At 43.3% G+C, this 18,557-nt stretch overlaps 1 protein-coding gene across 2 annotated transcripts in view; it reads left to right on the top strand.

Moving 5' to 3' along the window:
• Positions 1 to 18,557, top strand: part of LOC127034885 (protein HIRA) — a 60,181-nt gene that overhangs the window by 21,367 nt on the left and 20,257 nt on the right. Inside the window, exons 7-14 of one of the 2 annotated variants that reach the window (XM_050924236.1) lie at positions 660 to 820; positions 2,501 to 2,668; positions 6,300 to 6,413; positions 7,234 to 7,304; positions 14,470 to 14,575; positions 15,192 to 15,419; positions 16,236 to 16,321; positions 17,537 to 17,731. In XM_050924236.1, the coding sequence (XP_050780193.1) occupies positions 660 to 820; positions 2,501 to 2,668; positions 6,300 to 6,413; positions 7,234 to 7,304; positions 14,470 to 14,575; positions 15,192 to 15,419; positions 16,236 to 16,321; positions 17,537 to 17,731 (1,129 nt within the window). The remainder of the gene's footprint in view (positions 1 to 659; positions 821 to 2,500; positions 2,669 to 6,299; positions 6,414 to 7,233; positions 7,305 to 14,469; positions 14,576 to 15,191; positions 15,420 to 16,235; positions 16,322 to 17,536; positions 17,732 to 18,557) is intronic. The other variant, XM_050924237.1, reaches the window with a different exon arrangement.

The raw sequence follows: 18,557 nt of genomic DNA, 5'->3' as shown, positions 1-18,557 counted from the left end.
AAGCCTCACTTTTAAATGGCTAGAAGAGTTGATGTGAGGTGATACCCTCCCAAGCTAAAAATGCTGTTATACAGTGCTCTCAGCCTCTCCTTAAACAATCTGAGAGGCAAGAGATCAGGAGTGGCAGTTGAACACTGTCCAACACGGTGGTATAGATACCATTGTCCCTAGGTTAGTGGGCCTGTCAGGCTTAAACATTACTTAATATGTAACCTTGACATAGATCATGTATACAGATGCCCCAAGTTGAAGCTATTGTGATGGTTACTGAGAACAGAGGGAGGAATAAGTGCATATTTTAACTAGGTTCCAATTAAACTGCTGTTTTCTTTCCAGTGCTTGACAAAAATTTTGTAATAAACTGGTCTCTGCTGGTCTGGATCTATTTATCTCTTGCACAGTGACTTCCATTCATTATGCTGTCAGAATACCCTTTTTGTTTCTTGCTTCATTTGTACACGAAGCTTAATTTGAACATAGGTTGAGCTTGATTAATACCTTGGTATTTGACCATCCAACAAAAATGTCAGGCTGCTTTTAATATGGTGCTTCAAAAGGATCCTAGCAATCTCCGCTAGACTTTTTGTCTATGGTTAAATGACCTTTTTAAGGGAATGGTAGCATCCAAGTGTTATCTCTTAATTTTTTGCTGTGCACAGAAATTCTTGCCACTCTGAAGGGACACTCTGGCTTGGTGAAGGGATTGACCTGGGATCCTGTTGGGAAATATATAGCCTCTCAGGCTGATGACCGAAGCTTGAAGGTGTGGCGGACCATGGACTGGCAGTTAGAAACCAGCATCACAAAACCATTTGATGAGGTATCTGTCATGTGTTAAGGAGCACATAGTGAACAAATTAAAAAACTCATAATACTTCTGATCTCCAAAGCCCTGCACAGATATTAGCTAATTAAACAGGACTGAAATGCTTGCTGTGTGGTTCGTGCCTGCTCTTATCCCTCTTGGAGTTCCCAACTGTACAAGCAGAGCTGACTCTAGGCATAAGCAGACTAAGCAATTGCTTAGGGCCTCGAGCAGCTCAAGAGGGCCCCCTATTCGCCCGTGTGTGTGGGCGCGCGCACACACAAAAATATTCGTGCTTAGGGCCCCCAATGGGCTAGTATCACCTATGTGTACAAGTTAGCTCTCTGCTTCTCCTGTGACTTTCTGTCCAGAAAGGGGGCTTCAACTATTTGGGAACATAAAATAATTGTGTTCAGACAATATGAACAAACCTTTGTGAATAGCCTGTCTTAACCTAAATAATTGCACCTGCCCTCCCTTATCCTTGTAAAGAGGCACATTATGCCCAACTTCCCTCCAGCTGCAAGAGCTGGATAGAGCTGCCTATGGAGCACATCAATCCTGCTCCCCCGTTTACCATCAGGTATCCTTCCCTCTGGCAGGATACCTTCCCTCTGCCCATATAGGAGTAGATAAACAAATAAACAAAACCTAGTCCTTGTATTTATTAAAGTCCTAGCTTTGAAGAGTAATATTTGCACCTTACCAGCACTAAGTGTGTTATAGTATGACTGCCCAGGGCATTGTGTTGTGGCTTGGTATGTTGTTTTAGGGGTTGAAGGGTGAGAAGTGTCTCCAGACAATTGAGATAAAGCAAACAATAGATGGGGGTGCTATTTCCCAGTTTTTCATTGCACTGATGCCTTTTTAGTTTTAATTTGAATAGGGTTCACATGCAAAATACTGTAGTCTTAGCTTTATCAAATATTTTTGAAGATTAATCACAGTCAGTGATCTTTTCAGGTGCTAATAGCTTTATGAATTACAGACATAGTAAGTTTGTCTATTAGCCTCTGAGCAGGATGCAAATGTAATGTAGTGACCTGGACTAGACTTGCATATCTGCTGGAAAAACATGGAGGAGAGTAAGTGTGGGGGAGTTTGTCCCTCCCCTTCCCTTTGCACTAAATGTATAGTGATGTGGCTAGCAATGTTCTTCATAGTCATTCATTTGCATTCAGCTGTTTAGAGTCTGTAAGGTAGTGCGTTGCAAACTTGGAGCTCATAATTTTTAACCGGTGTGTTGCAGCCATGTCACTAATAGGATGATGAATATTTGGTGTACAGTATTCTATAGAATTCTGCATTCTTGCAGATTATAAAGAAGGGTATTTTCAGGTGTTCTTTCCATTTAAAAAATTGTCCTGGAGAGCCTCTTTTCAATATCAGTCCGCAGTTTTGCATCTATTCTGACAATAACCAGATCCTCTTATTCACTGTCTAGCTCCTAGGTTACAGCTTCAGAACTTAGATTGGACCAACCATGGGGATAGGGATGAAGCTCTGAGAATTTAGTGTACTGAAATGTTTTACTGCTGAAATTGTGTTACACTCCTGAAAGAAACAAGAAATCACTTATTCAGTTTGTAAAATCTAACTTTCCTTTTTCTGAACCCTCAAAAGTTGTCATAAATGCTCTCTTATCAATCAATCTAGACCCCTTTAACGGCTTAGTATGTTGGTTTTTTTTCTCAGTGTGGAGGGACAACACATGTTCTGCGTCTCAGCTGGTCACCTGACGGACACTATCTGGTTTCTGCTCATGCCATGAATAATTCTGGACCTACAGCTCAGATCATTGAGAGAGATGGATGGAAAACCAACATGGATTTTGTAGGGCACCGCAAGGCAGTGACAGTGGTGGTGAGTAAATTTAAAGAGTAAGGTCTCCTTAAAGTATAGGTTTTAGAAAATATGCTCTCTTGATATTTTATGTGCAACATAGGGAAACAGCTGATATAGATAGATGTAAATATGATAAGTTATTAATTGATACATAGATGTTTAAAAATCTGTCAGTTTAAGGTAAGTGTACAAGTGAAAGTCTACAACTTTTTTCATTTCATGGATTTGAGCAGGCCCGCTGACAGCAATTCCGGGCCCCAGAGCAGAACAGTCAGTGGGCCCCCTAGAAAGGGATGGCTCGGCGTGGCGTTGCCACATGGGCGTGGAGCTGGACCATGTGCAGCAGCTGGGGCATGCACGCACAAGCCGGGCCCAGCGAGCTGCTGGCTGCGCTCTTCCGGCCAGGGCTGCATTAACCTTTTGTGGGCCCGGCATCAAACATACTTGTGGACCCCCCATGGGGACAATGGAGCATGGCACCAGGAGGTCAGTACCCAGAGCAAGGGGCTGGCTGGGGGAATGGGGCATGGCATGGCGGGGCCAAACTCCACCAGAGAGGTCCTTTGGGGCCATCTGCCTGTCCCAAGTCAGGATAAAGGAGGAGGGTTGGGCATGGGGCTAGCAACTCCACCTCGTAAAAAATCAACCTGCTACAGAAACGCCAACAATAGAGACAACAGAGACTTTTACCCTGGAAAAAGAACGGTCTTCAACTCGAAGATGCATGATGCTGGGTGGTAAAAGCTGTGAGGAAGCCACTAAGCCGATTACCCTTCTTGCAACCAGGAGGATTACCATAGGCACATGGAACGTGCAAAAAAATGGGCTATACCTGGAACCAGCTAGAGCGAATGGCCCAGGATAGAGGACTCTGGAGATCTGTGGTTGGCGGCCCATACCCCGATTGGGGTGACGGGCGTGAGTGAGTGATGGCGGGGCCAGCCCCGCTCCACCCAACCCAGTGCAAGGGCGCTGTTTACAGACCAGCAGCTGCCAGACTGACACTTGCCCACCTGTATGCCCCTTCCCTCAGGGGCCGTGCCACACAGCCCCCGCACCCAGCATCCCCCTGCCCAGAGAACCCCCCCACAATCTCTCCCACCACAAATGCACAGTACCCTGCACACCACTACCCCTGCTCAGAGGCCCCCCCATCCACAACCCCACCACAACTTCCCAGCACCTCACACAGAACCCCCGCTCCCTAGCACCCCAACACGCTCAGATCTGGGCCATAGTAAGAGCTGCTCACAGAACCCAGACTACTGTGTGGAGTCCTGGACCCTCCACCATGAGGGTCACCAGCAGGGAGAGGTAATGCCAGGAATAGGGTTGGGGAGGCAGGAGCTCCTGGAAGGAGGTGGGTTTACAGGCTCATGGGCCGAGCGGCAGTTGGGAAGGGGGAGAAGTGTGGGCATTTTGGAAGGGTGGGAAGCTTCAGTTTCAGATTTTGCTTCACAACCTCTATGCTTAACACCGCAAGGAGCACCTACACTGACCAGCTACGTGGGGCACCAAGATGGAAACACAGCTCCCCACAACACAGAGATGTGAGTCCCTGTGTCACTGCACACAGAGAATTGCTTCTTCCTGTTCACTTGAACTTAAAATAACTGCTTTCCATTAGGTCTTTGCACTATTTATATTTTCCAGAGGAAGATCTGCAGGTCTTGGTTTCATACACGTGCACCTCAGTGACATTAATAATGTCACTTGGTTAATAACACCACCTTACAAGCCCCCCTGAGTGAGGGACAGCACATAGTTGTGCTTCCTCGTGTTCATATTGGGTACTGAATTGTGACTCAATCACTATTTGGTCTCTTCCTCCCCTCCCTCTTGCTCCACAGAGGAAGTAAGCTGCACAAGCCCTTTTTCTGGTACAACTTACTTTCCCCAAACATGCTGTCTTCCCTGTACCCCCCTTCTTCTCTTTCCATGTGCAGAATTGTAAGGTGATGCCTTTCTCATCTCTTACTTCTCACTGTGGGCACAATGTAGGCAGCTCACAATAGAGCTCTTTGAAAAGGGCTGCCCACATAAAGAAGTGGAACTTCTACACTCCCCATGTATCTTTTGCTGACTTCAGTTACAGCCTCAGAGTCAATTATATTAACATTTATTCTTATTAGTACAATTGCTAGAAAACAGAAGTAGAAGAGAACTGACAAATGCCATCTCTTCCTCGTCCCCTCTCTTCTAGTTTCATATTTAACACCTTCCTCCCCTACCCAAAGAAAAGGTAGTGAGGCTAGAACTAATCTGTTTCCCTCATGCCTGCATTTTTTACTCAGGGCCAAATCTCCTTTGAAATCAGTGGGAATTGTTTGTCCTGGAACTTGTTTCCCCCTGCCCGCCCTGCAGCTTCTGCCAGGGCTCTGGGGCTTCCCTGCCCAGCGTGACTTCTACTGGGGCTCAGGGCTCCCCCCCGTCACCTGTGGCTTTCCCCTGCCTACCCATCCATCCGCCCAGCGGGGCTGCTTCTGCTCCCCGCCCCTGCTTTTTTTTTAAATTTCCTGCCCACGCTGCAGCAGTGGTAACTACCCCCCCCTCCCCCACCGCCCTTTTAAATTACCTGGGCCCCTGAGCAATAGCCTCCTTTTCCCCCCCGCCCCCCAGCGTTTCTCAAATGCGACCACAGTGGCTGCATGCAGCCACCAGGAGCTTTTCTTGAAGCCACAGCTTCCTGGGCAGTGACTTAAGGAGTTGGGGGAGGGGGCAGTGGACTCCCCCCAGGGTCAGCAGCAGAGGGTTGGACCCTGACCCCTTGTGGAGCCACAAACACTGGAGGAGCAGGGAGCCAGTGAGTTCCCACCTTCCCAAGGGCAGTGAAGCTCCAGCTTTGGGCTTCAACTCTGGGGTGGCAGGCGGCAGGCTTCAGTCAAGGGCTTTGGGCTCCATCCCTGGACCCCAGCCATGTGGCAGCAGGTGCTGACCCTTGGCTTACCACCACCCCCACTTCGCCCCTGTCCCTCACTGTCTCCCTGTGCACCTCCCCATCCAGGGCTTAATTTGTCCCCTGGCTTGCCAGGGTTGAGTAAGTCTGCTGTGAAAATTCATATATGTATGTTTGTTAATATCACTTTTCACAGCCTCACAACTAGCTAGTAAGTCTGCTGTGAAAAGTGATATTAACAAATATTACTTTTCACAGCAAAGTTAATTAAGTATTTTAGGAAAAATTGTCACCAAAAAAATTGTGAGAACCCCTGCTTTCGGTCACTAGTTCAAATCCAGCCTACTTCAGGAGTGGCCAAAAGTTTACCTTCCAAGGCCTCTTCAGTGGCTTATTTGAAATCAGTCTGGTTCCAGATGGACTGATGTTCACATCACAAAACTAGTACAGTTTGGTATTCCTGTTGGTGCATTTATCAGAGATGCCAAAGACTGACTTGACTATGGAGACAAAAATAGACATCTATAGAAGGTGTCCTTCCAGCTCAAGGCTGAGACACATAGGGTGGGCAGTGTGAGGAAACCTACATTGCTTTTATGTGTGCTGAACGTATGATGGGGACTTTGTTTCCTAGAGAGGTTAGCCTGACATCGTTTGTGAGCATTAAATTAACTCCCCCCCCCCAAAAAAAAAACCTCCTAAAAATAATTAATTGATTGTAATATGATTGGGTTTTTTTTTTCTGCCTTTCAGAAATTCAATCCAAAAATCTTCAAAAAGAAACAAAAGAATGGGAGCTCCACCAAGCCAAGTTGTCCCTACTGCTGCTGTGCTGTCGGCAGTAAGGATCGGTCCCTCTCCGTTTGGGTAAGTTTCCTTTGTTGCTTTCATTGGCTGACGTGATCGCTTGGACAACTAGGGGACTTAGCACAGAGATCAGGTGTACAGAATTAGGATCTTGCATTTAGATACAGTTTTTATTGGCCACTCTGCCTGTTATCAGGGGATTGTAGGAAAACCTGCACTGGAATTATCATGAATTGTTTTAGAAATAAGCACTGAAACGTTTTTAAATATTGTATGAAAAGTTGATTATATCCTTAGCCACAATTTCTACTATAATCAGGTAAATCTCCCATTGATTTTTGTAATTTTTAAGTTTGCAGTGATTTATTCTAGATCAAGTTTTGGGGACTGAGGTCTCTGATGTTTGAGCCAGAACAGGGTAGGCAGTACAGTGTCCCAGATGAAGCTAGGTGGTGGATGCTGTCGATGCTTTCTCCCCCTCTATGAAACTAACGTAGGGAAGCAAAGGCCCTAGGGAATCCAGTTTCAGGGCCTGATGGTACATGGGGGACTAAGAGAGTCAGTGATAGAATATGCTGCTGTTGTCAGAGAAGAGGAGCTGGTGCCCAACTTGAGATCCACTGAGCCTGATTTGCTGAAGTTCTGAGCACTTACAGCTGCACCTGAAGTCACTAGGAGCTGTGCTTTGAACATATAAAGTCCTATAATAATGCCCCCAACCTGTAAAATTGAAAATATTACTACCAGCTCACCCTAGGGATGTATCCTGAAGATAAATCCGCTAATGATTGTGGACCACTCAGATTCTGGAAGAGGATGGGATTATGAGGTTGTGCATAATATTTCTAAATTTCTGTCTCCTGTATTTTTCCATTTTAAGCTCACATGTCTGAAACGACCTTTAGTTGTCATACATGAGCTGTTTGACAAGTCTATCATGGACATCTCATGGTAAGATGGCTTTCTCTTTTGTACAAAAGCTAAAACAAAATATTGTCTACTTCTGTACCTATCTGTTCAGTGGAAGTTTTTATTCTAGTACATTGCAACACTGGTCACATTTTGAGCATAATTTGAGCACCACATCAGTATGACCTGAAGTTTTTGAAGTTGCAGCAATATCTTTGTTAACTTCATTAGTTTTGACTCAACTCTGTTATTCCATGTACCAAATAGGCCCTTAGTATCTCTAGAACAGATGAAAATGTATTACATAAAAATTCAAATTTTCATAGACTCATAGACTTTAAGGTCAGAAGGGACCGTTATGATCATCTAGTCCGACCTCCTGCAAAAAGCAGGCCACAGAATCCTACCCATCCACTTCTATAACAAACCTCTAACCTATGTCTGAGTTATTGAAGTCTTCAAATTGTGGTTTGAAGACCTCAAGCTGCAGAGAATCCTCCAGCAAGTGACCCATACCCCACGCTGCAGAGGAAGGTGAAAAACCTCCAGGGCCTCTGCCAATCTGCCCCGGAGGAAAATTCCTTCCCGACCCCAAATATGGCGATCAGTTAAACCCTGAGCATGTGGGCAAGACTCACCGGCCAGCACCCAAGAAAGAATTCTCTGCAGTAACTCAGATCTCATACCATATAACATCCCATCACAGACCACTGGGCATACTTACCTGCTGATAATCAAAGATCAATTGCCAACATTAGGTTATCCTATCATACCATCCCTTCCATAAACTTATCAAGCTTAGTCTTAAAGCCAGATATGTCTTTTGACCCCACTACTCCCCGTGGAAGGCTGTTCCAGAACTTCACTCCTCTAATGGTTAGAAACCTTCTTCTAATTTCGAGTCTAAACTTCCTAGTGTCCAGTTTATACCCATTTGTTCTTGTTTCCACATTGGTACTAAGATAAATAATTTCCCTGCTATGTGTTTGGAGTGTGTGTATATCTCCAGGCAGGGGAAGAATAGTGTCTTTGTAACTAAAGGATATAAAATATAATAATAATACAGTGTTATGGTGTACAAAGACATCTGTAGAATAAGTTCAGCTTGTTAGAATTTCCTCTTTTGAGCAAGCTGCTACTATTTTATAAAACTTAATGGGCTTGATGGATTTTACACACATGTAACCTATATAGAGTTATTCATTTACACTGATGCAAGTGAGAAGACTCCAGTACGTCATCTCAGTCCCTCTTCTCCCCTCTCAAAAAATCTACAATGGCTCCCATCTCCAAAAATTATTCCCTTTTTTCTTTAACATGAAGTTCTTTAAGTATCCACACTTGCTTATGTATCTCACCTTCCTGGTAGTTTCTCATTCAGAAAATTAAACATAGCTGCTCTATTCTTGAATAAATAATTTAGTTCTTTCAAAGGTGTGTTGCAGTGCTATGTAAGAAAGTGTGCATTCCTTTGTGGCAGAGTGTAGCGGAAGGATCAAGTTAAGAGAGTTTCAAATCACGAGGCAAGTATCAAACAGAAAATAATGAAATTATAAAGTACTATAACACACCTCACCAATCACAGCATAGAACATAGCAGCCTTCCAAGCAGCTGTGTTTTTCCAGAGGGTTTGGAGTCTAGTGTGGGTTTTGTCCAGAGTTCTGTATTGTGTGGGACATCATGCTTTTCAGCTATCTTCCAGCCCAGGTCCCTCTTCCCTGTCCTACTGCAAGAAGCCTTAGGGTTGCCAGGTGTTGGGTTTTTGACTAGCATGTCCAGTTGAAAAGAGACCATGAAGGCTCTGGTCAGCAGTGTAGTTGGGCTAAGGCAGGCTCCCTGCAGCTCCCAGAAGTGGCAACATGTCCCTGTGGCTCCTAGGCACAGGGGTCAGGGAAGCTCTGCGTGCTGGCCCTGCCCTGAGCGCCGGCTGTACAGCTCCCATTGGCTAGGAAGAGCAGCCAATGGGAGCCTTGGGGGCTGCGCAGGCACTTTGCAGAGCTGCCTGGATGTCCCTCTGCCAAGGGGCCGGACATGCCAGCTCCTTCCAGGAGCAGGGCGGAGCCATGGCAGGCAGGGAGCCTGCCTTAGCCCCGCTGCACTGCCAGCCAGGAGATGCCTAAGGTAAGCGCCTGGGTAAGAGCCGTCTCCCGCACCCAAACTCTCACCTGGAGCTGGAACCCCAACCCTCTGCACCAGTCCTGAGCTCCCTCCTGCCCCCCAGAGCCCGCACCCCCAGCCAGAGCACTCACCCCCTCCTGCACCCCAGCCCCCTTCCCCAGCCTGGAGCTGCCTCCCATACCCGAACCCATCATTTCTGGCCCAACCCCAAAGTCTGCACCCCCAACTGGATCCCTCACCCTCCCGCACCCCAACTCCCTACCCCAGGCCAGTGAAAGTGAGTGAGGTTGGGGGAGAGTGAGCAGCGGGGGGAGGGGAACTGAGGTGAGTGGGGGTGTGGCCTCAGAGAAGGAGTGAGGCCTCGGGGAAGGGCATGGGGCAGGAGTGTTTGGTTTTGTGCAATTAGAAAGTTGGCAACTCAAAGAAGCCTGCAGTGACCATTGCATGAGCACTGACTCTTCCCTTACTCCAGTGGTAGTACTAGCACTACGGAGCAGGACTGCAGCATGTCTTGCTGTATGGTGACAAAGCACTGGGAAAAAAACCCCTATTTAGCCACACTCACATTCTCCCTACTGCCCGATGTTGTGTCTTGGGAATGACCTGCATTCGGCAGCTCCATTATGTATTCTGACAACCCTGCCTCCCTGCTGTCATTCATCCTGTCCACCGTGGGCTGCCCTGGTGCCACAGCTGAGCTAGGGAGACGCTTGCAATTCTCCCCTGTTAGACTTGAGCCAGCATCTAGCTGTCTGTTAGAGAGAGGCCAAGGTGGCAGCAGCCACAAGCAGCCCCAGCCCTCACTGCACCAGGCAGTAAGAGGTGTGTGGTGGTGGGGGGAGCTGAAGGGGTGAGGAAAGGGGCGGGGGCAGAATGGAAGAGGCTGTCCCAGGTTCCTTCACTCAGGCTCCCTCCACTGCTGGACAGCATCACAAGTCCCTAGGCTGTCATTGCACCCAGCCCCCACCCCCCCAACTTCAACACCCCCCTCCCACCCTCACTCTCTCCTCTCCATAACAAGCTCTCCTCCTGCCTCTGGCTCCCTCCCTGGTGGCTACTAGCTATCTTCAGTCATCTTTGTCTCCCCCTGCTGATGCCCAGGCAGCATGAAGGAAAAGAAAGAAGTAGCCTGACCATAAAGCAAAGGGGTGAGAACAGACGGGCGCAGGGATAGACTGGAGGCAGCAGGCTGCAGTTATAGAAGGGGGGAATGGGACTGGCTGCAGCGGGCAGTAGCAGAGGGGGATAGAAACATTGGGGGCAGAGATAGAAGGGGTGTATGTTAAAGGGCCATTATGGGGGGATGGTGAAGAACAGGAGCAGCAGAGTCTGTAACCATTAGAGGGCACTCCCCTCAGAACCTGGGAGTGCTGAGATACAGAAATCCTGCTCTCAGCAGTATCTGTGAAACCCACTGGCAAAATGTATGTCATTCTTCTCTAGTGACTGGCCCCTGCAGAGAATAAGAGATTCTATTACTATCAACTACTTCATTAGCTCATTAGCTTCAAGGTCTGTGCTGTGAATCTAGAGGTTCAGCCCTGCTGATGACCAATGTGGGGATCAGTATGTTTCCACATGATGGAATTTCTGATTTTTTTCAGTTCTGTTTTTTAAATCTAGAAAATTACATTTTAAAAATACATTAAAAGAATGTTACGGTAGCAAAGTCAAGAGATACCAGAATTGAAGTTGCAAATACAATCTTAATTCAGCCTTCTTGTGTGTTATGATGCAGTCTTTAATTACATGATCACCTCTATATTTTCCACAGGACCCTTGCCACATTCAGTTCACAGGATAGATGTTGCTTTGGGCATGTATCAGGGTTGTATAGTGAATGAGGTGGTTGTCTTTAGAATCTTTGTCTCATTTACTGCAGAAGTTGGAAGGTGTGTGGTGAATGAGGTAAGAGAAAGGTTGGTCTCATGGTTAAAGCCCTGAACAACTGGATTCTATCCCTGCCTCTGCCACAAAGTTCTTATGTGATGCTGGACAAGTCACTTAAACTAAAACTTTCACAGATGGCCAGTATGTGTTTCCCAGTTTTCGGGTGCCCAAACTGAGACACACTGAGCCTGATTTACAGAAGTTTTGAGCACTTACAGCTGCACCTGAAGTCAATGGGAACTGTGCTTTGAACATATAAAGTGCTATAATAATGCCCCCCCTCTGTAAAATTGAAAATGTTAATACCCTAGGGATGTATTCTGAAGATAAATTCACTGATTGTGAGCTACTCAGATGCTATAGTGATAAGTGCCATAAAAATGAGGAAATGAATAATAATAATAATTTTGTCTTCAGAGCAGGGTTTGAATAGTAAGCAGTAAATAAGCATGAGACCACACACTGAATGATGAGGATAAAAAGGAGTATTGAAGAGCTACCCGTTCAGTGAGCACTGTCCAATCTATGCACTGAATGAGGCAGGAGGTCCTGTGGGGGAAAATAGTATGTGAACATGTAATTGAAGACTATCATAATGCATATGAACAACAGGGCTGAATTAAGGTTGGACAGGCCACCTTAATTCTATCATAGTTGCTTCAGAATGCTTGATTTTGCAACTTCAATGTTTTTTTAAAATCGTTTTTAATGCAATATACACCTCTACCCCGATATAACACGACCCAATAGAACATGAATTCGGATATTACATGGTAAAGCAGCGCTCCAGGAGGGTGGGGCTGCGCACTCTGGTGGATCAAAGCAAGTTTGATATAATGTGTTTTCACCTATAACGCGGTAAGATTTTTTTTTACTCCCGAGGACAGCGTTATATTTGGGTGGAGGTGTAATTTACACCTTGCAGTTCTGTTGAGCCTTTCATTTGAGGATATCTAACGTTAGTTAAGTTTCCCACCACCCTGTAAAGTAGGTAATAAGTAGTATTCCCATAATAGAGGGTCTAGAGACCATTGGGAATTGTGTACCCATACCGATATACCTATACTAGACTTAAAAGCTGTTTACTCAGGCAGCAGAATATGTACAGTTTGGTCAGGTGTCTTTATGCCTTCTCCATGGATCCTACTGTCAAATTAAATAATATTTTGTATAGAGATTTCCATCAAAAGACTTCAAAGTATTTTACTTACATTAATGAGTTAATGCTTATGCGCTAAGTAGTATAATTGCATAAAGGAGTGCCTTGCTATTCTTTCTGCTGTAGTATAGCAGCTTTGTGTAGTTTCATTACCTATGTAAAGAAAAGGCTGCCTCCCCTGCAAGTTACACCTTTTTCAGTGTTATAAAGTTTTAGAAGCAATATCCAGTTAACATTTTTGACTGTATGGGTAAATGTTCTTGTGGGATATTTAGAGAGACAATAAGTGATCAGCAGAAAGCTTGTTGTTTTATATCCTGTTTAGAAAATCAAATTGTTTGGCTAAAATCGTAGTAATATGGAACCATTCCCAGAAGTGCAGTTTCAGTCTTGTACCTGGGTCTAAAATGAGACGGACTTGGAACAAGGAAATCCGAACTGTGCATACTGCCAGAACTTTCTGAGCTTTCTCTATTTTAAATAGAGTTGTAAATTTGTACCTATCACTCTTATATCTGAGCATCATTACATTTTCAAAAATCTTTTCCAAAAAGAGAGATAAGACACTGCTCTATATTTATTATTTTATTGTGCAAGCACCTAGGAGTCCCAGTTTGCTAGGTGCTGCACAAACACAGAACAAGAAGTGACATTGTCAGTGTCCAGTGATGGATCCTTGAATATGGTTTTACTGGTGCCTTCTTGATGTTCATCTGGCATTGTACCCTCAGACAGAGGCATTGTCTCCATCATCAGTGGATATCTACACTATCCCAATGTTTACATCTGAATCCAAGAAATTTTTTATTTGTCCAGCAAGCAGAAAACTTACTAGGAGAAACTTGACTCACTTTCCAGTTGGGAGTTTGGGTTATCTAAGTTACCTACTATCTGAGACAATTTGACTGGGAGTGGCAATGCAGATGCTATGGTAAAGACAAAGAAACCTTTTTTTGTCTCTCATGCAGCCATGATACATGTTTTTAAAAAATTGTTTGCAATTGGGCTGACTCAGCATTGATGACAGAAGTCCTGCTCTGCTGTCTTAATTTCATCTGTGACACATCATCTGTAAGTTTCTGTTACCTGTTAGGGGGAAAACTGCATTTAGGAGCTACTGGATCAGTGGTCAAGGCCTCTTCTAGCAAAAAACCCCAAGTGTCTGAATAATGGGCCACATTTAGAAGGTTGTTGCCTTATAAGGGCCACAAGGGCTTTTAAAAAAAAAACGTATTTTACAGTCGCTGTTGAGGCCTCCATAAAAATGCTAGTATGGTGCATATGCTGTGTACCAGAGTAGCCAGGCCTCTGTGTGCAGTATACTAAAGCAGAACACAAATCTCTGGCCTAAACCAGAGACCATTGGGTTGGTTCCAGGCTCCATCTGGCTTCTATTATTGCTGATACCACTGAGGGATAGAATCGCAATGGAGCAGAAATGGCTGGTCATCTTCAGCTTGTATATCTTCTCCTCCACACTCTCTCTATGTCTTTTCTGTGTAGATTGTAAGCTCTTTGGTGCAGTGACTGTCTACTACTCTGTTTGTCTACATAGTGGCCCCCATTCTCGATTGAATCCTACACATTACCATAGTATTATGATTCTCAGTGCCTAAGAAGGGAAGCTTTTTAGTTGCTTATGTGCTGAATGCTGTCCTTAGCCCCATTAGTGGGCATATTTAGCACATACTTTCTGAAGCAAATGGATTTGTATTTTTGCTTTGTGGTTCGCCTTTAGTATTTAACATTTTAAATTCTTCCAGTTTTATCCCTAGTCTTGGTTTTTCATAGTCCTGGTCATTAATGTGACTGTACACTGTGTTCAAAAGCACATACATGTATGTAGTCACTAGTTATCAAACATAGTCCCTTGACTATCCCATGTTGCCCACTTCTTTGCACTTCAGTAGTTGCTGGTGTAATAAATCCTATGCTAACCATTTATTTTTACAGTAAAACATCTATGGATTGCATAAATGCAGCAAAGAAAACTTTTTAAAACTCGTGGTTTCAAAACAAAGATCTTTACTGTCTTTCAGGACCTTAAATGGACTTGGGATCTTGGTGTGTTCCATGGACGGATCAGTGGCTTTTTTGGACTTTTCCCAGGATGAACTTGGAGATCCACTTAGTGAGGAGGAGAAGGTACTATGAGCTCTCAGGACAAATGTGATCATCCATTCTTTTTCATTACAATAATATTCTCAAAATTGTTCATAGAAGCTTGTAGTTGATTGATTTTCATATTATAGAAAAATGTGGTCTTGTCTGCTTTCCAAAACCAGGGAGTTTTTTTGTAAAGTCAGCCATCAAGTTCAGAAACAACTTGCGGTATTAAGTATCCTTTCCAGAGTAGAAACTGTCTTGGCAAATATCCATTTGCTTACATTGCATTATACATATGAAATATTTGTCTGGCCTAAGTAGTGAGGAGTGACTTCCTGATTTCAAAATTATGGTTTAAAATTACTCTTATGAGCTTGCGTGTAAGTCTTTTTAGCATGCTTTGCTATCAGCTGGATTTTCCCCCTTATCGCTGCTAGCAACAGAAGTTTTGCCACCCTGGTTAAGTTTGCTAATGAGTTGGATGTTATCTAAAAAATATAATGAGAGAAAAAAATCTTTGAATGATGTGTAAATAGTACTGAAGGCACTTGCATATTGATACTAATAGATATGTGTAATATCTGTATAGCACAATCACTGATGTATTGGTAGCCGTTGTGATCAGGTTTTGTTTTTACATTTTTAACACCCATAGAGCAACATTCATCAGTCTACCTATGGTAAAAGCTTAGCGATAATGACTGAGGCTCAGTTGTCCACTACCATTATTGAGAATCCAGAGATGCTGAAGTATCAACAGAGACAGCAACAGCAGCAGATGGAGCAGAAGAATGCAGCAATACGGGAAGCAGCAGGGACTGCCACAGCAGCTCCCAAAGTGGCGAGCATGGTTAATGGTGAGAGTTTGGAGGACATTAGAAAGGTAGGCCTTTTGAATGGTGATTTTATAGTATCCAATAGAAATTTGATAATTAGAGAGAGATGGTGCGTATGGTAACATCTTTTATTGGACCAACTTCTGTTGGCGAGAGAGACAAGCTTTTGAGCTTACACAGAGCTTTTCTTCAGGTCTGGGAAAGGTAGTCAGAGTGTCACAGCTAAATACAAGGTGGGGCAGATTGTTTAGCATATGGGGTTAATATGATGTAAGAGACTATTCACAGTGAAATGGGCAGTTATGGGGGTTAGTGGTTTATAGATTGTTGTAATGAGCCATAAATCCAATGTCTTTATTAAGTCCATGATTTTTTAGTATCTAACAAAGTTAAGAATGTAAACTCCCAGGCTCATCTTTTGAAGGTGTTGTGCAGGTTTTCTTAGAGGTCGAGAACTGAGAGGTCAGATATGAAGTGATGGTTTTGCGAAGAGTGTTCTACCTTGTATTTAGCTGTGATTTATTGTTTGTATTATGGTGGTGCCTAAGAGCACCAATCACAGATCTGAGCTCCATTGTGTTAGGGATTATACAATCTCTTATTAAAAGACAATCCTTGCTCCATGGAGTTTACGGTCCTAAAAATCCAGTTTGTTTGTGCTGACAGGAAGGCAAATCAAGTGAGTGTGTGCAAATATTTGGAGCCTCTTTGGTTCAGAAACACAGGGGAGGTGTGAAATTTTCCCTGCAATAAAGAATATAATTATTGATGATCGTTTTTCATTTCATTGCACCTAACCAGAGTCTTGTGTCAACTGGAGAAAGCATTCATATTAACATTATTTTCTCCCCTTCCCCCAACAGAATCTTTTAAAGAAACAAGTTGAAACACGGACTGCAGATGGCCGGAGGCGGATCACACCTCTCTGCATAGCTCAGCTGGACACTGGGTATACTTTGAAATATTTTACTTTTCTTATCTCCCTTGACCTTTTCATCGACTTCTTCCAGTTCACGCTCACAAAATTTAGGTCCATCTTAAACCCATTGCATATTATAATATCTTACATTTAAGAACTTTTAAGATGAATGGATTTCAAAGTGCTTTATAATGATCACTTTACCTACCATTAAAATGCAGCCACTTCTAGGGTAGAAAGTGGCAGCTGTTCTGTGAAAATGATACCGCAGAATAGTATAAAGAAAGAGAAGTGAAAATCATTTCAAATTAAATACACAGACATTTAGGTGAGAAGAATGTAATAATTCCACTTGGAATTTGGCGGTTGTGTGTTTGCGAACACTTGTTCCAGCACATTCCAAGTGCTATAGGATCTTGAATGACTGAGTGGTCCCATCCTTGGTTTCCTGTCTCATCCAAAAAATTTTTTTTTCCTCTTCTAGGAATATACTGTGTATTGAATCCTTCAGTGTTTTAGATTATCTGGATTTGTATCCTCAGAATGAGCAGCTTTAGCTATTGTTTTTGGAAGAGGGAAGGTCATGGAAAAAAGATCCCAAGATCAGAGCCACGAATGAAAAATAAACTCCCTTTTCCAAGGAGCTTGTTATACTTTCTGTCGTCCAAAGCAATTTCTAAAGCATGTGTCTACATCCTGTGTAATCATGCCAGTCATGATTTGAACTCGGTAGCTGGCTTTTGCTGCAAATATCCTGCATACAGTTGTGAAAATCTGCATTTATCCCAGTGTTCTCTTAATAGTAAGATCTAAGAGCCAGTCTAGAATGGTTAGTGTTAAGAGACAGGTTTTGTGCCATCAAAAGGTCGTACCGTTAACTTCAACAGGACTAAGCTAATGTTTTGCATCTGTCAACTAACTCTATAAAAACTCTTTAACTTAAAAAATGTTTTCACCAAAATGGGAGAGCTCCCTTTGTTCTTCAGCTGTACAAAAATAAATATCACCCCTAAGCAATGTGCATTCCTTCTACCTCATTAATTAGCAGAGGTAAATCGCAAAGTACCACATTGGCCTACATTGCAGTAGAGATGAGAGAAAAATATGTGGGAAAAAATGGATGGGTATTTAAATGTGTCTATTATACACACACAAATTATATTAAAGTTAAATTAAAATAGTTTTTAAAAAAATACTAATTTTAAAAAAATCATATGTACTTGCTTTTAATCTTTTTTGGTATAGGGATTTTTCAACCGCATTCTTCAATAGTATCCCGATATCTGGATCTCTGGCTGGCTCAATGATGTCTTCTCAAAGTAATCAGCAACTGATGTCATTAGATTCCAATGCAACCAATTCCCTCGGCACTTCCAAGCCTTCTCTAGAACCACTGGCAGCCAGTATAAAACCAACAGATGATGCAGTCAATAAAGATGGGTCGGTGTTTGAAAGAGGTTTCATTTCTTTTAATGTAGATGACTTGTCCTTCATAATTCTCTAAATGAGCAGTTGCTAAAGTGGTTTCCCTGCTAGAAAATATTAATTGAGAATCTAGTATTGTCTTGCATACTTCAGGATTATGTTAATATTCAGTTACGCTTTTAACAGTGGTGGGAACTAATTATACCAAATCCATGTTTTTTGTGAAGTCAGTTTATCCTTGTTAACATCCAATGCACACCACTATGCAGCACTTACTAAGAAGTCAACTAGCATGAACGCCTCTGTTTTCCTTGAGGATATGCATCCATGTTGGACTGAGCTTTGAGTTGGGATATACCTAGTAGCTTTAAAACACTACAGTTTACTTAATTAAGCCTCACAGGGCTGAACAAATCCCTAGGTGTGCACTGGAAATGCTCTTCTCCAGAGCAGTAAGATGTATTTTAATTGTTATCCATTGGAGTAACCACTAAATCATTCTTATAAACACTGAGCTGCTATTAGTACAAGATTGCAGCCCCCTTAAAACCTCTTTATTCAGTCTAAATTCAGTATTTTAAAAGTGAGCAAACCTTATTTAGATGATTTTTTTGTGCTGTAACGTCCTGTTGTGTGGTTCAAAGAATGTTTGCAAGAACCAGGTTATGTGGTTTGAACTGTAGTGTAGGCAACAGCTAGGCTTGGGTGTAAAAATTTCAGCCTACTACAGCAAAAGAAATTTGCAGTGGTGATCTACAGATCATTTCATGCTATTCCACTGCAGATATGTAATCACTAATTTATTGTACTTGGACACTAAATGCCTACAGATAATATGTAT

The sequence above is a fragment of the Gopherus flavomarginatus genome, chromosome 15 (genome assembly GCF_025201925.1).
Source record: "Gopherus flavomarginatus isolate rGopFla2 chromosome 15, rGopFla2.mat.asm, whole genome shotgun sequence".
In the NCBI taxonomy this organism is placed as follows: domain Eukaryota; kingdom Metazoa; phylum Chordata; order Testudines; family Testudinidae; genus Gopherus; species Gopherus flavomarginatus.
Note: the sequence above shows the minus strand (reverse complement) of the source record. Positions and strands in the feature narration are given on the sequence as shown.